The 19,194-nt window shown below is 34.2% G+C and overlaps 1 protein-coding gene across 1 annotated transcript; it reads right to left on the bottom strand.

The window, feature by feature from the left end:
* Positions 1-16,113: 16,113 nt before the first annotated feature.
* Positions 16,114-18,534, bottom strand: LOC149534950 (uncharacterized). Its single transcript, XM_089806095.1, has one exon. It carries the CDS (start codon positions 18,532-18,534, stop codon positions 16,114-16,116), a length of 2,421 nt encoding a protein of 806 aa, XP_089662221.1.
* Between the last annotated feature and the right edge of the window lie 660 nt (positions 18,535-19,194).

A 19,194-nucleotide genomic window follows, 5' to 3' on the forward strand; every position in this document is an offset into this window, starting at 1 on the left:
AGAACTCCTCCAGCTCAGCATATGATAAGGATGAAGTCTACATAAATCCAATGCTACTTTTCTTGAATGTTTCTATTGCAAACTGCTAGCTTCGTGTCATACACTCATAGTAGACCTCTTCAACCATGGATCTTTATGTAATCTTGGTTCAACTAAAATTGCCTTTAGTTATGGAGTTAATTTTGAGGGAATGGTTTCAATCCATTCATTATTTTTTAGAAAGAATTTCATAAGATTTCACCACAAGTTAATGAACCGTAGGCAGAAAATAGATATTATGTTTTGTATGGTAAAAGCTATAAAAGCCACCATGTATTCATTCATATATATATGAATGAATAATATTAAGAGATACAATGATGATGTTATAAATTGATTTAAGAGTTCTGTAAGCTTTATCTCTATCATCTGATGGGAGGAAGGTCACCCACTCTCCAACAGTTGATGAATTGTAAATAATTTACTCTTTTTGTATGTTTTGATATTTGTTTATTATGTTTAATAGTTTGATAGATTTTTTTAGTCTATATTATATATTTTTATATTTCATGAGTGTTAATAATCTATTTCTATTTCTATGTTGTAGATCTAGTTGATATGACATTTAGATTTTCTTTTCATTATAATTTGCCTTAATTTTTGTACTAAAATTCTTGTCGCTTCTTTGTATTGTAGTTCTTATAGAATTTTAATCACAATATTAAAAGAGAAAAATATTGTGCATTAAGGAATCATTTTACCAGATTAATTATTTATGCCTTATGCACATTTATGGTCTCTACATTAGTTTTCTTTGAGTTTGTGAATTTTTTTTTTTAAATTATTAGATTTGTTCAAATTGTTATTGATAGAAAATGATAGTTCCTATCACCAGCAAATGATAGTTCCTGTCACTAGAATTACTTTAATTTGCTGCAAGTTTATTCTTGTGTGTTCTTGTTGCATTCATAATCACTTAGCTCACAACTTACACCCTTTGATGGTATATGACCTAGACATCTTTCACAAGCTTACACTATTGGATTGACACGGATAGACCAAGTTGAAAATCATCTTTATTTATATTAAATCTTTCTCATTATTTTTCCCCAACAACATATGTAAAACTTAGGAAAATTTAATAGTGGAATCAAAAGTTAGGGTTTCTACATCAATACTCTTTTCTCTATGACTCCATTATAGATTGATGAACTGATTAATATTTCAATAAAACTGGGCCAAAATTTTATAACAAGTCATTCTAAGGTTGCAAATCGCAAAATTCGTAAACCCTTTGCTTAGAATGAGCTACAATCTCATAACAAGTGAGTCAAAGGATACATGTATATCATCAAATCGATCAACCCTTCACTTGAAATCAACTAAAATGTTATTACAAGCAATTTTGAGGTTAGAGGTATCCAAATCGGTAAAAATTTGACTCTGAATTGACTACAATCACATCAAAGGTCATTTTGAAGCTATAGATTACTAAACTACTCAAGCATTCAAGCAAAATTAGGTTAGATCACAGAATTGGTCAACCCTTCACTATGAATCAACTAAAATTTTATTAAAAGCAATTCTAAGGATAGAAGTATTCAAATCTTATCACAAGTCATTTTAAAGCTGCAAGTCACCAAACTGGTTAAGCATTTAATGGGAATCAGTTCTAATGTCATAACAAACCATCCCAAGGTTAGAGATTATTGAATCAGTTAAGCTTTCACTTTGAATCAACTAAAATGTTATTACAAGCCATTTTGAGGTTAGAAGTATCTAAATTGGTCAAATTTTGACTATGAATAGGTATAATCTCATAACAAACCATTATGAGGTTACAGATCATCGAACAACCCAACCATTCATTAACAATTTGATCAAATCTCATAACAAGTTATTCTAGAGTTACAAATCATCGAATTAGTCAACTCTACACTAGTACCCACCTAGAATCTCATAACAAGCCATTCCAAGGTTAGAATGAATCCATGGTCTTAAACTCTACCATATTTGTATATACTTGTATACAGAGACTCATAAATTTTGAATTGGAATTTGGTTCTTAAATTTGACCATCAATTTTGGCCACATTTTTTCTCCCAACAACATCCAAAACTTATGAAAATCTAACAGTGGAATCAAATGTTAGGGTCTCTACATCAAGATCCATTTTTTTGTGACTCCATTATAAATTTCTGAACTGATCAACCATGCAATTAGAGCCAACCAAAATTTCATAACAAGTCATTCCAAGGTTACAAATCACCTAATTGGTAAACCTTTCACTCAGAATGAGCTAAATATCATAAAAAGCCATTCAGAGGTTACATATCATTGAATCGATCAACCATTCACTTGGAATAAACTAAAAAATTATTACAAGCTATTATGAGGTTAGAAGCATCCAACTTGGTCAAACTTTGATTATTAGTCTGCTACAATCTCATCACAAGTCATTTGGAAGCTACAGATCACCAAACCAATCAAAAATTCAATTAGAATTAGGTCTAATCTCATAACAAGCCATTCTAAGGACACAGATCACTAAATTGGTCGAACTTGTACAATGAATTGACCACAATCTCATCACAAGTCATTTTGAAGTTGTAAATCATCAAACTGGTCAAGCATTCAATCAAAATTAGGTCTAGTCTCATAACAAACCATTCTGACATTATAGATCACTAAATCGATCAATGCTTCACTCTGAATAAATTAAAATCTCAAACTTTGACTATGAATAAGCCATTTTGAGCCATTTTGAGGTTAGAAGTATCTGTATTACTCAAAATTTGACTATGAATTGGCTACAATCTCATCACAAGTCATTTTGAAGCTATAGATCATCAAATTGATCAAGCATTCAATCAAAATTAGTTCTGATCTCATAGCAAACCATTCTGATGTTACAGATCACTGAATCAACTAATAAAATGTCATTAGAAGCCATTCTAAGGTTAGAAATATTCAAATCGATCAAACATTTACTATGAATTGGTTATAATCTCATCGCAAGTTTTTTTGAAGATGCAGATCATTGAACTAGTCAAGCATTTAATCAAAATTAGGTTTGATCTCATAATAAACAATTCCAAGGTTACAAATCACTGAATTGGTGTACCCTTCACTCTAAATCACCTAAGATGTTCTTATAGGCTATTCTAAGGTTAGAAGTATCAAAGTCATTCAATCCTTGACTATGAATCGGCTACAATCTCATCACAAGTAATTTTGAAGCTATAGATCACTGAATCGATCAAGCATTCAATCATAATTAGATACAATCTCATAACAAACCATTCTAAGGTTATAGATCACCGGACAACTCAATCTTTCATGAACAATTCGATTAAATCTCATAACAAGTCATTCTAGAAAGAAAACACCGTCTTAAAGTTTGGCATTTTTGTATAGAATTGTATACGAAGACTCATAAATTTTGAATAAGAATTTGGTTGTTAAATATGCCCATCAACTTTGTGCAAATTTTGCCACCCAAAAAACATATCCAAATTTTAAGAAAATCCAATGGTGGAATTAACAGTTAGATGTCTACATCGAGACTCATTTTTTTGTGACTCCATTGTAGATCACTAAACTAATCAACCATTCAATTAGAGCTGGCCAAAATTTGATAGTAAGTCATTATGAGGTTGCAATTAGCTAAATCGGTCAACCATTTGCTTAGAATGAGGTACAATCTCATAAAGGTCCATTTGAAGGCTAAATATAATTGCCCACCCCTTCAATCAAAACTAACTAAAATGTCATTACAAGCCATTTTGATGTTAGAAGTATCCAAATCAGTCCAACTTTGAATATGAATAGTCTATAATCTCATCAGAAGTCATTTTGAAGCTGTAAATCACCGAACTAGTCAAGTGTTTATCATAATTAGGATCTTATAAAAAACCATTCTAAGGTTATAAATCATCGAATCAATCAACTCTACACTCATAACCACCTAGAATCTCATAACAGACCATTCCAAGATTAGAAAGAAAATAGGGTCTTAAACTTTGCCATATTTGTATAGATTTATATATGGGGACTCATAAATTTTGAATCAAAACTTGATTCTTAAATCTGACCATCGACTTTGGGCACATTTTTCCCTCCAACAAGATATCCAAAACTTATGAAAATCTAATTAATGGAGGAATCAAAAGATAGGGTAGGGTCTCAACACCGAGATCCATTTTCCTTTGACTCCATTATAGATTGCTAAATTGATCAACTGTGTAATCAAAGCAAGACAAGAGTTAATAGCAAGTCATTCCTAAGGTTACAAATCACCAAATCAGTAAACTCTTCACTTGGAATGAGCTACAATATCATAACAAGCCATTCAGAGGTTACATATCATCAAATCGGTCAACCATTCACTCAAAATCAATTAAAATATTATTACAAGGCATTTTGAGGTTAAAATTATCCAAATTAGTTTAACTTTGATGATGAATAATCTCCTACAATCTCATCACAAGCCATTTTGAAGTTACAGATCATCAAACCAATCAAGCGTTCAATTAGAATTAGGTTTGTTCTCATAACAAAGTATTTTGAGGATATAGGTCACTAAATCAATCAACACCTTAGTCTGAAATAAATAAAATGTTATTCAAAGCCACTCTAAAGTTAGAAGTATCAAAATCAAACTTTGACTATATATTGGTTACAATCTCATCACAAATTATTTTGAAGCTACAGATCACAAAACCAATCATGTGCTCAATCAGAATTAGGTTTTATCTTATAACAACCCATTATGAGGTTACAAATGATTGAATTGATCAGCCCCTCATTCTAAATCAACTAAAATGTTTTTACAAAACCATTTTGTGGATAGAAGTATCCAGATTGGCCAAAATTTGACTATAAATTAGCTACAATCTCATCATAGGTCATTGTGAAGCTACAGATCACCAAATTGGTCAAGCATTCAATCAGAGTTAGGTGTGATCTCATAATAAACTATTCCAATGTTACAGATAATCGAATTAGTCAACCCTTCACTCTGAATCAAATAAAATATTATTGCAAGCCAATCTAAGGTTAGAAGTATTAAAATTAGTCAAAATTTTACTATGAATCATGTACAATCTCATCACAAGTTAGTTTGAAGCTACAGATCACCAAACCAATGAAACATTCAATCAGAATTAGGTCTGACCTCATAACAAACCATTTTGAGGTTATAAATAATTTAATCAAATCTCATAACAAGTCATTCTAGAAAGAAAACACATTCTTAAGCTCTGCCATTTTTGTATAGAGTTGTATAAAGAGACTCATAAATTTTGAGTGAGAACTTGGTTCTTAAATCTGACTGTCAATTTTGTGCATATTTTGTCCCCAACAACATATCTAAAACTTAAGAGAATCGAACTATGGAAATAAAAGTATAGGTGTCTACATTGAGACCCATTTTTTATCACTAAACTGATCACCGTTCAATTAGAGCTGGCCAAAATTTCATAATATGTCATTCTAAGGTTGTGAATAGTTGAATTAGTCAATCATTCATTTAGAATGAGCTGCAATCTCATGACAAGCCATTCAAAGGTTACATATCATCGAATTGGTCACCCCTTCAATCAGAATCAACTAAAATGTTATTATCGATCAACCCTTCAATCAGAATCAAATAAAATGTCATTACATGTTAGACTTATCGAAATTGATCAAACATTCACTATGAATTGATTATAATCTTATCAAAAGTTACTATGAAGTTGGAGATCAATGAACTAGTCAAACATTCAATCAAAATTAGGTACAATCTCATAACAAACCATTATGAGGCTACAGATCATTGAACAACTCAACCCTTCACTTAGAATTTGCTAAAATCTCATAACAAGTCATTCTAAAAAACAAATCATTGAATGAGTCAACTCTACACTCATAACTGATCTATAAACTGAGACCAATTTTTTTAACTCCATTATACATAGCTAAATCGATCAACCTTATAATTAGAGCAAGCCAAAATTTCATAGCAAGTCATTTCAAGGTTTTAGATCAAAAAATTGGTAAACCCTTCATCTAAAATGAGCTACAATCTCATAACATAAATTCTAAGGTTACATATCATCAAATCTATCATCCCATCACTCAAATCAATTAAAATGTTATTACAAACCATTATGAGGTTAGAAGTATCCAAATCAGTCAAACTTTGACTATGAATTGGCTACAATCTCATCACAAGTTATTTTAAATTTGTAAATCATCAAACTGCTCAATCATTCCATCATGATTAGGTATAATATTATAACAAACTATTCTTAGGCTATAAATTGTTGAATTAGGCAACTCTACATTCATAACCACCTGGAATCTCATAACAAGCCATTCTAAGGTTAGAAAGAAAATATGGTCTTAAACTCTACCATATTTGTATAGACTTGTCTATGAAGACTCATATAAATTTTGACTCAGAACTTGGTTCTTAAATGTGACCATCAATTTTAGGTACATTTTTTCCCTCAACAACATATCCAAAACTTATGAAAATCTAACAGTGGAATCAAAATTTAGGGTCTCTACACCAAGATCCATTTTTTAGTGACTCCATTATAGATTGCTGAATTAATCATTGAATCGGTCAACCATTATCTTGGAATCAACTGAATTATTATTACAAGTCATTCTGAGGTTAGAAGTATCCAAATTTGTCAAGCTTTGGATATGAATCTCCTACAATCTCATCACAAGTAATTTTGAAGCTGCAGGCCATCAAACTGGTCAAACGTTCAATTAGAATAAGGTCTAATCTCATAACAAGCCATTCTGAGGATACAAGTCACTAAATCATCAACCCTTCACTTTAAAACAACTAAAATGTTATCACAAGCCATTCTAAGGTTACAAGTATCCAAATCAGTCAAACTTTGACTATGAATCAGCTAAAATCTCATTGCAAGTCATTTTAAAGTTGTAGATGACTGAACTGATCGCTTTCAATCAAAATTAGGTTTGATCTTATAATAAACCATTTTGAGGTTAAAAATCACAAAATTGATCAAATCTTCATTCTAGATCAACTAAAATGTTATTACAAGCCATTTTGAGGTTAAAAGTACCAAAATTAGTCAAACTTTGACTATGAATCGGCTACAATCTCATCAAAAGTCACTTTGAAGTTGCAAGTCATTGAATTGCTCAACTGTTCAATCAAAATTAGATACGATCTCATTACAAACCATTTTGAGGTTACAAATCAGTAAACTACTCAACCCTTCACTAACAATTCAATCAAATCTCATAACTAGTTATTCTAGAAAGAAAACACGTTGTCCATTTTTGTATAGACTTGTATAAATTTTTAATAAGAGCTTGGTTCTTAAATCTGACTATTGATTTTGTGCACATTTTTTCCCCCAACAACATATGAGAAACTTAAAGAAAATCTAATGATAAAATTAAAAAGTTAGTGTGTCTACACCGAGACCCATTTTTTTGTGACTCCATTATAGATTGCTAAACTGATCTACCATTCAATTAGAGCTGGCAAATTTTTTATAGCAAGTAATTCTGAGGTTGTAGATAACTGAGTCATTCAACTATTCATTTAGAATGAGCTACAATCTCATACCAAGGCATTTGGAGGTTACATATCATCGAATTGGTCACCCCTCCAATAATAATCAACTAAAATGTTATTACAAGCCATTCCAAGGTTAGAAGTATCCAAATCGATCAAAACTTTGACTATGAACTGGCTACAATCTCATCAGAAGTTAGTTTGAAGCTACAAATCTCTGAGCCAATCAACCATTCAATCAAAATTAGGTACAATCTCATAACAAACCATTCCAAGGTTACAGATCACTAAACAACTCAACTCTTCACTCACAATTCACTCAAATCTCACAACAAATCATTCTAGAGTTACAAATCACTATATTAGTCAACTCTATAGTCATAACAAACTAGAATCTCATAAAATACTATTCCAAGGTTAGAAAGAAAACACGGTCTTAAACTCTACCATTTTTGTATAGACTTGTACATAGAGACTCGTAACATTTGAATTAGAACTTGGATATTAAATTTCACCATCAATTTAAGGAAAATTTCACCATCAATTTTAAGAAAATTTCACCACCCAATAGAGTATTTGAAACATAGGAAAATCTAACTGTGGAACTAAAAGTTAGGGTCTCTACACTGAGACACATTTTTCTATCAAGCATTCTGTTATAATTACGTGTGATCTTATAACAAACCAATCTAAGGTTAAAAATTACCAAATTAGTCAACTCTACACTCATAACCACCTAAAATCTCATAAGATGCCATTCCAAGGATAGAAAGAAAACACAATGTTAAGTTTTGCCATTTTTTAATAGACTTTATAGGGAGACTCATAAATTTTGAATTAGAACTTGGTTCTTAAATCTGACCATCAATTTTGGGCACATTTTGCCACCAACAACATATCCAAAAGTTATGAAAATCTAACGGTGGAATAAAAATTAGGGTCTTTACATCAATATCTATTTTTTTGTGACTCCATAAACTAATCACCCGTTCAATTAGAGTTGGCCAAAATTATAGATCACTAAATAACTTAGCCCTTCATTTGCAATTTGTTCAAATCACATAACAAAGTCATTCTAGAGTTACAAATCACCGTATCAGTCAACTCTACACTCATAACCAACAAGAATCTCATAAAAGACTATTCCAAGGTTACAAAGAAAACATGGTCTTAAACTCTGCCTTTTTTGTATAGATTTGTATAGAAAGACTCATAACTTTTGACTCAAAATTTAAATCTTAAATTTGACCATTGAGTTTAGACAAATTTCACCACCTAAGATTTTATCTAAAACTTAGGAAAATCTAACGTTGGAACCAAAAGTTAGGGTCTCTACACTGAGACCCATTTTTCTATGACTCCATTATAGATCGTTGAACTAGTCAACCTTTTAATCAAAGCCATCCAAAATTTTATAGCAAGTCATTTTGAGGTTGCAAATTACTAAATTGGTAAACCCTTCACTCAAAATGAGTTACAATATAATAACAAGTCATTTAGAGGTTACATATCATCAAATCAGTCAACCAATCACTCAAAATCAACTAACATATTATTACAAGCCATTCTAAAGTTAGAAGTATCCAAATTGGTCAAACTATGATTATGAATTAGTGACAATCTCATCAAAGGTCATTTTGAAGTTGTAGATAAACCAGCCAAGCATTCAATCAAAATTAGATCTCATCCCATAAAAAGCCATTTTGAGGTTAGAAGTATTCATATTGGTTAAAATTTGATTGTGAATCAGTTACAATCTCATCACAAGCTATTTTGAAGCTACATATCACTAAAATAGTCAAGCATTCAAATGGAATTAGAGAATCTTATAACAAATCATATGGAGGTTACAAATTACTGAATTGATCAAACCTTCATTCTAAATAATGAAAATGTTAATAAAAGCCATCTTGAGGTTAGAAGTATCCAAATCGGTCAAACATTGACTATGAATTGGCTACAATCTTGTCACAAGTCACTTTGAAGCTATAGATCATTGAATTGAATAAGCGTTGCATTAAAATTAGATATGATCTGATTAAAAACCATTCTAAAGTTATGGATCACTGGATAACTCAACCCTTCACTAACAATTCGATCAAATCTCATAACAAGTCATTCTAGAAAGAAAACACGGTCTCCATTTTTGTATAGACTTGTTACAAAGACTCATAATTTATGAACAAGAACTTGGTTCTTAAATCTAACCATCAATTTTGTACACATTTTCCCCCCAACAACATATCCCAAACTTAAAAGAATCCAATAGTAACAATCATAAGTCAAGGTCTCTACAACGAGAACCATTTTTTTGTGACTCCATTGTAGATCATTGAACTGATCAACTGTTCAATCAAAGCTGACAATTTTTTTTATAGAAAGTCATTCTATGGTTACAAATCACCAAATCATTCAACCCTTCACTTACAATCTCATTAGAAGCCATTCTGAGGTTACATATCATTGAATCGGTCAACACTTCTGAGGTTACAGATCACCAAACAACTCAATCCTTCACACATACTCAAATCTCATAACAAGTCATTCTAGAGTTATAAATCATCAAATTAGTAAACTGTACAATCATAAACAACTATTATCTCATAACAAGCCATTCTAAGGTTATAAAGATAAAACAGTCTTAAACTCTTCCATTTTTTTATAAACTTGTAGATGGAAACTCATAACTTTTGAATGAGAATTGTGTTCTTAAATCTAATCATCAATTTTTGGCACATTTTTCCTCCCAACAACATATCCAAAACTTAGAAATACCGAGACCCATTTTTTTGTGACTCCATTATAGATTGCTAAACTGATCAACTATTCAATAGGAGCTGAACATATCATCAAATTAGTCATCCATTCACTCATAATCAACTAAAAGGTTATTACAAATCATTATGAGGTTAGAAGTATCCAAATCAGTCAAACTTTGACTATGAATCAGCTACAATCTCATTACAAGTCATGTTGAAGCTGTAGATCATTGAACCCATCAAGTTTTCAATTAGAATTAGGTCTAATCTTATAACAAACCATTTTGAGGTTATAGATCACTGAATCAGTCAAAAATTCACTCTGAATCAACTTAAATGTTATTAATAAGCCATTCTAAGGTTAGAATTATCCAAATCAGTGAAACTTTGAGTATGAATCGGCTACAATCTCATCACAAGTCATTTTGAAGCTGTAGATCATTGAACTGATCAATCATTCAATCAGAATTAGGGTTAAACTCATAACAAACCATTTTGGGGTTACAAATCATTGAATCGGTCAACCCATCACTCAAAATGAACTAAAATGTTATTATATTGCATTCTATGGCAAGAAATACCTAAATTGGTCAAACTTTGACTATGAATTGGCTACAATCTCAACACAAGTTATTTTGAAGTTGTAGATCATCGAATCACTTAAACATTCAATCAGAATTAGACACAAACAAAAAAACCTGGGGTGGGAGGGAGGATTAAGTACTCACCCGAGAGAACAACAATATAGAGTAGAAGGGCAACCCTCGAATGGAAAACCTGCTCCTAGTGCTGCAATTATGCCCCCCACCCAACCCCATAGCTCGATCAATTGGATCTACAACTAGAGGATATGAAACAACTAGCTCTGGGTCACATCAAGCTATCGATCTTGCCTATAGATAGTAAGGGCATAATCTGGATGCACGATATTGCCTATAGATAGTAAGGGCATAATCTGGATCACTAAGGTCTAGATTTGGACCACGAGCATCATAACTAGGCTCTCGATCAGAAACATCATAATCTGGTCCTGCTCCTGCCACAGATAGGGGAGATAGGGCTTCTGCTGCTTCTCGATAGTAACTTGCTTTGTTGTTGGTGGTGGATCGGATCATAAAAAATTATTCTAAGGTTATAGATCAATGAACAACTCAATCCTTCACTAGTAGTTCTCTCAAATCCCATAAACTATCATTTTAGAGTTACAAATCACTGAGTCAGTCAACTCTACACACATAGTTGGCTAAAATTTCATAACAGGTAATGCATTATGAGGTCTTAAACTCTGCCTTTTTTATAGACTTGTATATGGAGACTCATAAATTTTGAATCAAAACTTGGTTGTTGAATCTGGCTGTCAATTTTGGGTACATTTTCTCTCTTAACAACATATTTAAAACTTAGGAAAATCTAATGACATAATTAAAAGTTAGGGTCTCTACACCGAGATCCATTCTCCTTTAACTCCATTATAGATCACTAAGCTGATCAAGCATTCAATCAGGGTAGGCCAAAATTTAATAACAAGTCATTCTAAGCTTGTTGATCATCAAATTGATAAACTATTCACTTAGAATGAGATATAATCTCATAATAAGCCATTCTAAGGTTATATATCATCGAATCGATCATCCCTTCACTTGGAGTCAACTAAAATGTTATTACAAGTCATTTTGAGGTTAGAAGTATCCAAATGGGTCAAACTTTGACTATGAATCAGCTACAATCTCATCACAAATTGTCTGGAAGCTGCAGATCATCAAACTGATCAAGCATTCAATCAAAATTAGGTTTAATCTCATAACAAACTATTCTAAAGTTACAAATGATCAAATCAATCAATCCTTAACTTAGAATCAACTACATTTTTATTACAAGCCATTTTGAGGTTGGAAGTATCTAAATTGGTCAAACTTTGACTATGAATTAACTACAATCTCATTACAAGTCATTTTGAAGTTATAGGTCATCGAACTAGTTAAGCATTCAATCAAAATTAGGTATGATTTCATAACAAATTATTCTAAAGTTACAGATCAATGAAAAACTTAATTCTTCACTCACAATTCTCTCAAATCCCATAAAAGGTCATTCTAGAGTTAAATCAATGAATTAGTCAACACTACACTCGTAGTTGGCTAGAATCTCATGACTGGTTATTCTAAGGTTAGAAAGAAAATATGATCTTAAACTCTACCTTTTTTTATAGACTTGTATATGGAGACTCATAAATTTTGAATCAAAACTTGGTTCTTAAATTTGAATGTCAATTATTGGCACATTTCACCCTCAACAACATATCTAAAACTTAGGAAAATCTAACGATGGAATAAAAAGTTAAGGTCTCTACACTGAGACCTTTTTTTTTATGATTTCATTATAAATCATTGAACTGACCCTTCAATCAGAGCTAACCAAAATTTCATAGCAAATCATTCTAAGCTTGCAGATCACTAAATCAGTCAACCCTTCACTCAAAATGAGCTACAATCTTAGAACAAGCCATTTTGAGGTTACGTATAATCATATTGGTCATCCCTTCAATCAAAATCAACCAAAATGTTATTACAAGCCATTCTAAAGTTAGAAGTACCCAAACTAGTCAAAATTTGACTATGAATCATCTAAAATGTCATAACTAGTCATTTTGGAGTTATAGATCACCATACAGTCAAGTGTTCAATCAAAATTAGTTGTGATCTTATAACAAACCATTTTGAGGTTATAGATCATCACTAAACAACTAAACCCTTCACTCACAATTCACTCAAATCTCATAACAAGTCGTTCTAGAGTTTACAAATCACTAAATTAATCACCTCTACACTCATAACCAACTAGAATCTCGTAACAAACCATTTTTGTGTAGACTTATACATGGAGACTCATTACTTGGTTCTTATATCTGACCATAGATTTTGGGCGCCATTCTCCCCACAACAATATATTCAAAACTTGAGAAAATCTATTGGTGGACTAAATAGTTGGAGTTTCTACATTGAGACTCATTTTTCTATAACTCTATTATAGATTGTTGAATTGATCAACCATTCAATCAGAGCCAACCAAAATTTCATAGCAAGTCATTCCAAGGTTGGAGATCACCGAGTTAGTAAACCTTTAACTTAGAATGAGCTACAATGTCATAACAAGCCATTCCAAGGTTACATATTATTGAATCAGTCAACCCTTCACTTGAAATCAACTAACATGCTATATTAAAAGCTATTATGAGGTTAGAAATATCCAAATTGATCAAATTTTTACTATCAATTGGCTACAATCTCATTACAAGTCATTTTGAAGCTATAGTTCATCGAACTGATCAAGCATTCAATCAAAATTAATCACTCTGAGGTTACAGATCACTAAACAACTCAACACTTCATTCACAATTTGTTCAAATCTAATAACAAGTCATTCTAGAGTTACAAATCACCAAATTACTCAACTCTACACTAATAATCAGCTAGAATATCATAATAAGCCATTCTAAGGTTAGAAAGAAAACAAAATTTTAAACTTTGCCATTTTTGTGTAAACTTGTATATAGAGACTTGTAAATTTTGAATTAGAACTTGGTTCTTAAATCTAACAATCAATTTTGGGTAGATTTTGCCACCCGACAACATATGCAAAACTTAGGAAAATCTATGCCAAAATGCATGCAGGGAGCCCTTACCTGGCCGGGGGTATGCAGAGGGTACTTTTGCGTGTGTGTCTTCGACATGAAAAGACGATCTCGGATCGACACAATAATTGCCATAGGGGCCCCCCTATATAATGTGGGGGCCCGTAGGTGCTCATAAACTAGAGTGGCCCTGATGCAGCCGAACCGATTTTATAGATTCTATCACACTGAACCCCTGCATATCCGAGGAATCAGGATCCGATGCTTCTGGTGCATGCAGAGTGCAACTATAAATAATGGGCCTAAAATTTTAATGGTGGAGTCATCGAGACCCATTTTTCTATGATGCCGTTAACAATCACTGAATTGATAAACCCTTCAATAAGTGCTGACCAAAATTTCATAGCAAGTCATTTTGAGGTTATAGATTACCAAATCGTTAAACCCTTCAGTCAAAATGAGCTACAATATCATAACAAACCATTCAGAGGGTACATACATATCATCAAATCGTTCAACCCTTCACTTGAAATCAACTAAAATATTATTATAATATATTATGAGGTTAGAAGTATTCAAATTAGTCAAAATTTGACTATGAATTGGCTACATTAGGATTTGTAGGTATAAAGGAGGATGAACTTGATAGAGAGATCAGAGAAGAAAGTGTGTTGATTTCAAAAGTTAAAAGGAAAGATTGGATCATTGATAGTGGTTGTTCACATCACATGACTGGTGTTATGAGAAAAATTTTCAAATTTAGAAGCCATGAAGGAGAGATTGTTCCCTATCACAATGCAGCCTATCATATTATAGGAATTGGATCTATCACACTTGATGGTAAAACAAATATTGATGATTTTTACTTTGTTGATAGATTGATATATACTTCTTAGCTGTGTTTTCTGGGTAGATTGTGTTACAATTTTTGCATCAACGTTTCGGATCACACTCTGTGATCCATCATCAGGATGAGAGAGCTGAAGGAAAAAAGTAGAAAGATTGCAGACCCAATAAGGATAAAAAGGTTGGGAAAGGAAGGGGGGGTAGGTGCACCACAATCAAGACAAGTTTGAGGTTCAACAATAGGGAAGGGGACCCCAAAAAAAAAAAAAAAAAAAAAAAAGAAGAAGAAGAAGAAGAAGAAGAAGATAAAAATACATCCAACCACAAGAGAGAAAACAACCACCAGAAATAATGACAGATCTACTATTAAAAACCAAAGTGAGAGAAAAAATAAAACAAAAGAGGGTGACCCGAAGGGTGAATATGAAGGCTGGAAACAAAATAAAAACGCAACAATAGATGAACATGTACAAATACGCATGATATTTATTAATACATAAAACAATTATAAATATGAACAACCTAAAGAAATGCCAACGAAATTCTAAATGAATAAAGACCAAGTAATATAATAGAAATTATTATTATATAATAATGGTCATTATTATATAATAATAATCAATATTATATACTCGTAATCATTACTATATTATAATAAAGGAAATAATGGTAATAGACTAAAACGACACTAGAAAGGGGACTATGAGACAAAAATGGCAAGGATACAACACCAGAACGCTTGAGAGTGCTTTTATGTGCGTGTGTTTAACACAGACACATGCGTAAACACCATGGAACAAAATTGACCCACACACACACACGAAAAAAAAGAAATAAAAAGAAACGATAAAGAAAATAATTAATAAATGAATAAATAACTAAAGAAAATTTATACAATAATAATAATAAATAAATTATAACAATAATAATAATAATAACCATAATAGTAAAATAAATAAATAGATAATATCAATTTAAAAATAAATAAATAAATAAATACAAATAAAAATTAAAAAAAAATAAATAAATAAATAATTTCGAAGCTGGAAATAAGAAAAGCAAAAGATAAAATAAAACTAGAAGAATAAAACTAAGTGAAAACTGGAACGAAAAAATTGGGGGGGGGGGGGGGGGGAGAGAGCAGGAGAGGTAGAGCGGAGGATGATGAGAGAGAGAGAGAGAGAGAGAGAGAGCGAGAGAGAGAGAGAGAGAGAGAGAGAGAGAGAGAGAGAGAGAGAGAGAGAGAGAGAGAGAGAGAGAGAGAGCATTAGGTGTGGCAAGAAAAGTTTTTGATAGATGATAACAGGGGTTGCCATGAATGGCTAAGAAATAACCCTTCATCACGATTAAGATTCCGCGGGTGGTTGCCAATGGCAAATGGCCTCTTTGATTTTTCGCCTAAAGAAATTGTCTTCTTGACATAAGACTTGTGTCTTCTCTAGGCAAATGTGGTGTTTAGTGGTTGAGGAGTGCTCAGCTAGGGCTGATTTGGCAACTCGATCGTGTTGTATGTCAGCCCCATGCTCCTTTAATCGAGTTTTGATAGCGCGCCCCGTTTCCCCTATATAGGGAACACCACATGAACATTCAATCTTGTAGACTCCAGATTGCAAAAGGGTATCTTTTGAGTCTTTCAGAGAGCGGATATGGTGTTTGATCAACGAGAAGGGTTTGAACGCACTATGAATGCCTTTATTGGCAAGAATTTTGGCAATCTTGTGGGAGATACCATTGACGAAGGGCAGCGAGACCCTATGCGAGTGAGAGATTTTGGGGGGTTTGGATTGAGAAAGAAGAAAGATTTTGGTGTCTTTGATAGCCTTAGTAATTTTCTTGCTCGAATACCCATTCATTTGGAAGATGTGGCACAGATGTGAGAGTTCAAGGTCTAGGTGTTTATCATCGCAAATACGAAAGGCTCTCAGGATGAGTGTCTTAAGAACACCAAACTTTTGACTAGGGTGGTGGTGTGAAGACGAATGGAGGTACAAATCTGTGTGGGTGGATTTACGGAAGACACGACGACCTATGGATCCATCTGGATTCTTGATGAGTAAGATGTCTAGAAAAGGGAGTTGGTTGTTTGCCTCAATCTCTAAAGTGAAGGAAATGCAAGACGAGATGCTATTGAGATGGGTGAGGAAGTCTAGGAGTTTGTCCCGGCCATGGGGCCAACAGATGTTAGTGTCATCTACATATCTTTTCCACCATCTAGGTTTGAGGGGAAAAGAATGGAGTGCGATTTCTTCAAAATGTTCCATGTATAGGTTGGCAATGATGGGAGAAAGTGGCGAGCCCATGGCAACACCATCTACTTGCTCGTAGATGGTGTCTTGGAAAGAGAAAAATGTGGATCTGAGGCATAATTCGACTAATGTTGCAATTTCTTCATTAGTCTTCTGTTTGACAATCTCCAAGGAATCTTGTATCGAAACTTTAGTAAAGAGGGAGACAACATCAAAACTCACAAGGAGGTCCGAAATAGCAAGAGTTTTATCCTTGATGAACACAACAAAATGGGATGAGTCCTTAATGGAAGAAAGAGAGTTGCCAACTAATGGTGAAAGAAGTTTCGCAAGGAATGAGGCAAGAGGATAAGTGGGGGATCCAATGGTGTCAACAATGGGTCTGAGAGGAACCCCTGTTTTATGAATTTTTGGAGCACCATAAATACGAGGAGTTATTTCTTTAGAAGTGATGAGACGTTTTTTGGTCTCAATGTCGAAAGACGAGCCAGATATTGCTGTCTTGACCTTCTTAGAAATTTTGGAGCAGGGGTTGCAAGGTAGGATTTTATAAGTGCTACTATCCGAAAGGAGAAGCAGCATTTTGGAAACATAGTCTTGATGGTTCATGATGACCGTGGCATTCCCTTTGTCTGCCCGAGTAATGACAAGGTCTTTGTTCCTAAGCAATTCAATAAATGCTGATCGTTCAGAGCTAGGAATGTTGTTTCTGGGAGGTTTGGCATGTCTCAATGCCACTGCACAGTCTTGACGGACTTCTTCTGCGACATCTGTAGGAAGCGAGCACACAAGATTCTCGATTCCAATGAGAAAGTCTAACCGAGGGACGATCTTTGGAGAAATAGCAAATCCAAGACCCCGTTTGAGAAAATTGAAAGCTTGGGGACTTAATGGCGTGTTGGAGAGATTAATGACTAGTTTTCTCTCCCAGTCTTGGACGTACGATGGTCCCCACGTCTCGTGAAAAGAGATGGGTTGGGTGTCACAAGAAATGTGGAGATGATCAGAACATGCAAGAACACTGTGGCACGATGACCCAGAAGAGATGGTGGGAGAAGCGGTCAGTGGTGGGGTGTTGCTTCGAAGACAAGCAATGGGTTGGGGCTGCGCATCCATAAGGGGAGGTGATGGGACGGCACCCAAATGGGAAGGCGTCGAGGAGAGTAAGACCAGAGAGCCTGGCACGAAGGAAGGTGAAACAGGATCCCGAGGCATAACTTGGACAGAAGAAGAAGAAGAAATGCATTTATTAGAGATGTGCCTGGAAGGAGAACACTGACAGGAGGAGTAATCGAGACGTGTACCTGCGAGTTGACCATTGGAAGAAGAACGTTGTTGGGTCGAAGACAGCTTGCGCCTGGTTCCACAATGCGAGAGCCGCCATGTAGGAGGGTAAGTCCGAGCTGTGCCATGCTTCTGTGTGATGGAGGGTGTGTTGCGATGATGCTCGGTGGGGTTTGTGGCCGATGTCAACATCCACGATCGGAGTGGCTCTACGCAGGGGTGGTGAGGATTCTCCATGTTGATGGAGGAGGAACCATGAGAGCTGGCCTACGACCTGACCGCATGTTGGCCAATCCTTTGTCTACCGGTGGTTGGTGAAAACGTGGGTTGTACCAAAGGTTGGATAGGGTCAAGAGTGCAGGGGCTTGCTGAAAGATTGGAAGCTGGAGCAAGGTCGTGCGACACAAAAAACATCTGGTTTGGTGTAGGACGCAAAGAATAATCCAACGCAGGAAGAGAGTGCGAGCTGGGGTAATGTGAAGCAGGCAGGAGTGAGTGAGGAGAAACACATGGAGAGGCAGCTGCAGCATCAGGGAGACGATTCGTGATAAGTTTCCTATGCAAGGCGTCAAACTTCTTCCTTTGTCTACTAATGCAGATCTCTTGTCGACCTATTGCTCTGGCATGGGAAGAGATGTCTAAACTGATCCAGAGGTCCGGGCGGAGAGAAGCTGCCAATTCCAAGTGGAGTGGAAGTAATCTGGCGTTGAGGTTGTCAATAGCAGCTCTGGTTAAATGAATGACAGATCTGAGAAGTGCTAGCCCAGCCCTGAAGAAGATGTTTTTGGTCTTAGCACCCCAAAGGTGATGGGAAATTTTGACAAAGGATGGGATTAGTCTGGAGTCCCTGCATCTTTTTAAAAAGGCGAGGTCTGCAATCTTCTTTGCAAGCTTGAT

The sequence above is a fragment of the Cupressus sempervirens genome, chromosome 10 (genome assembly GCF_028749045.1).
Source record: "Cupressus sempervirens isolate cs-2001-9-10 chromosome 10, ASM2874904v1, whole genome shotgun sequence".
Classification (NCBI taxonomy): domain Eukaryota; kingdom Viridiplantae; phylum Streptophyta; class Pinopsida; order Cupressales; family Cupressaceae; genus Cupressus; species Cupressus sempervirens.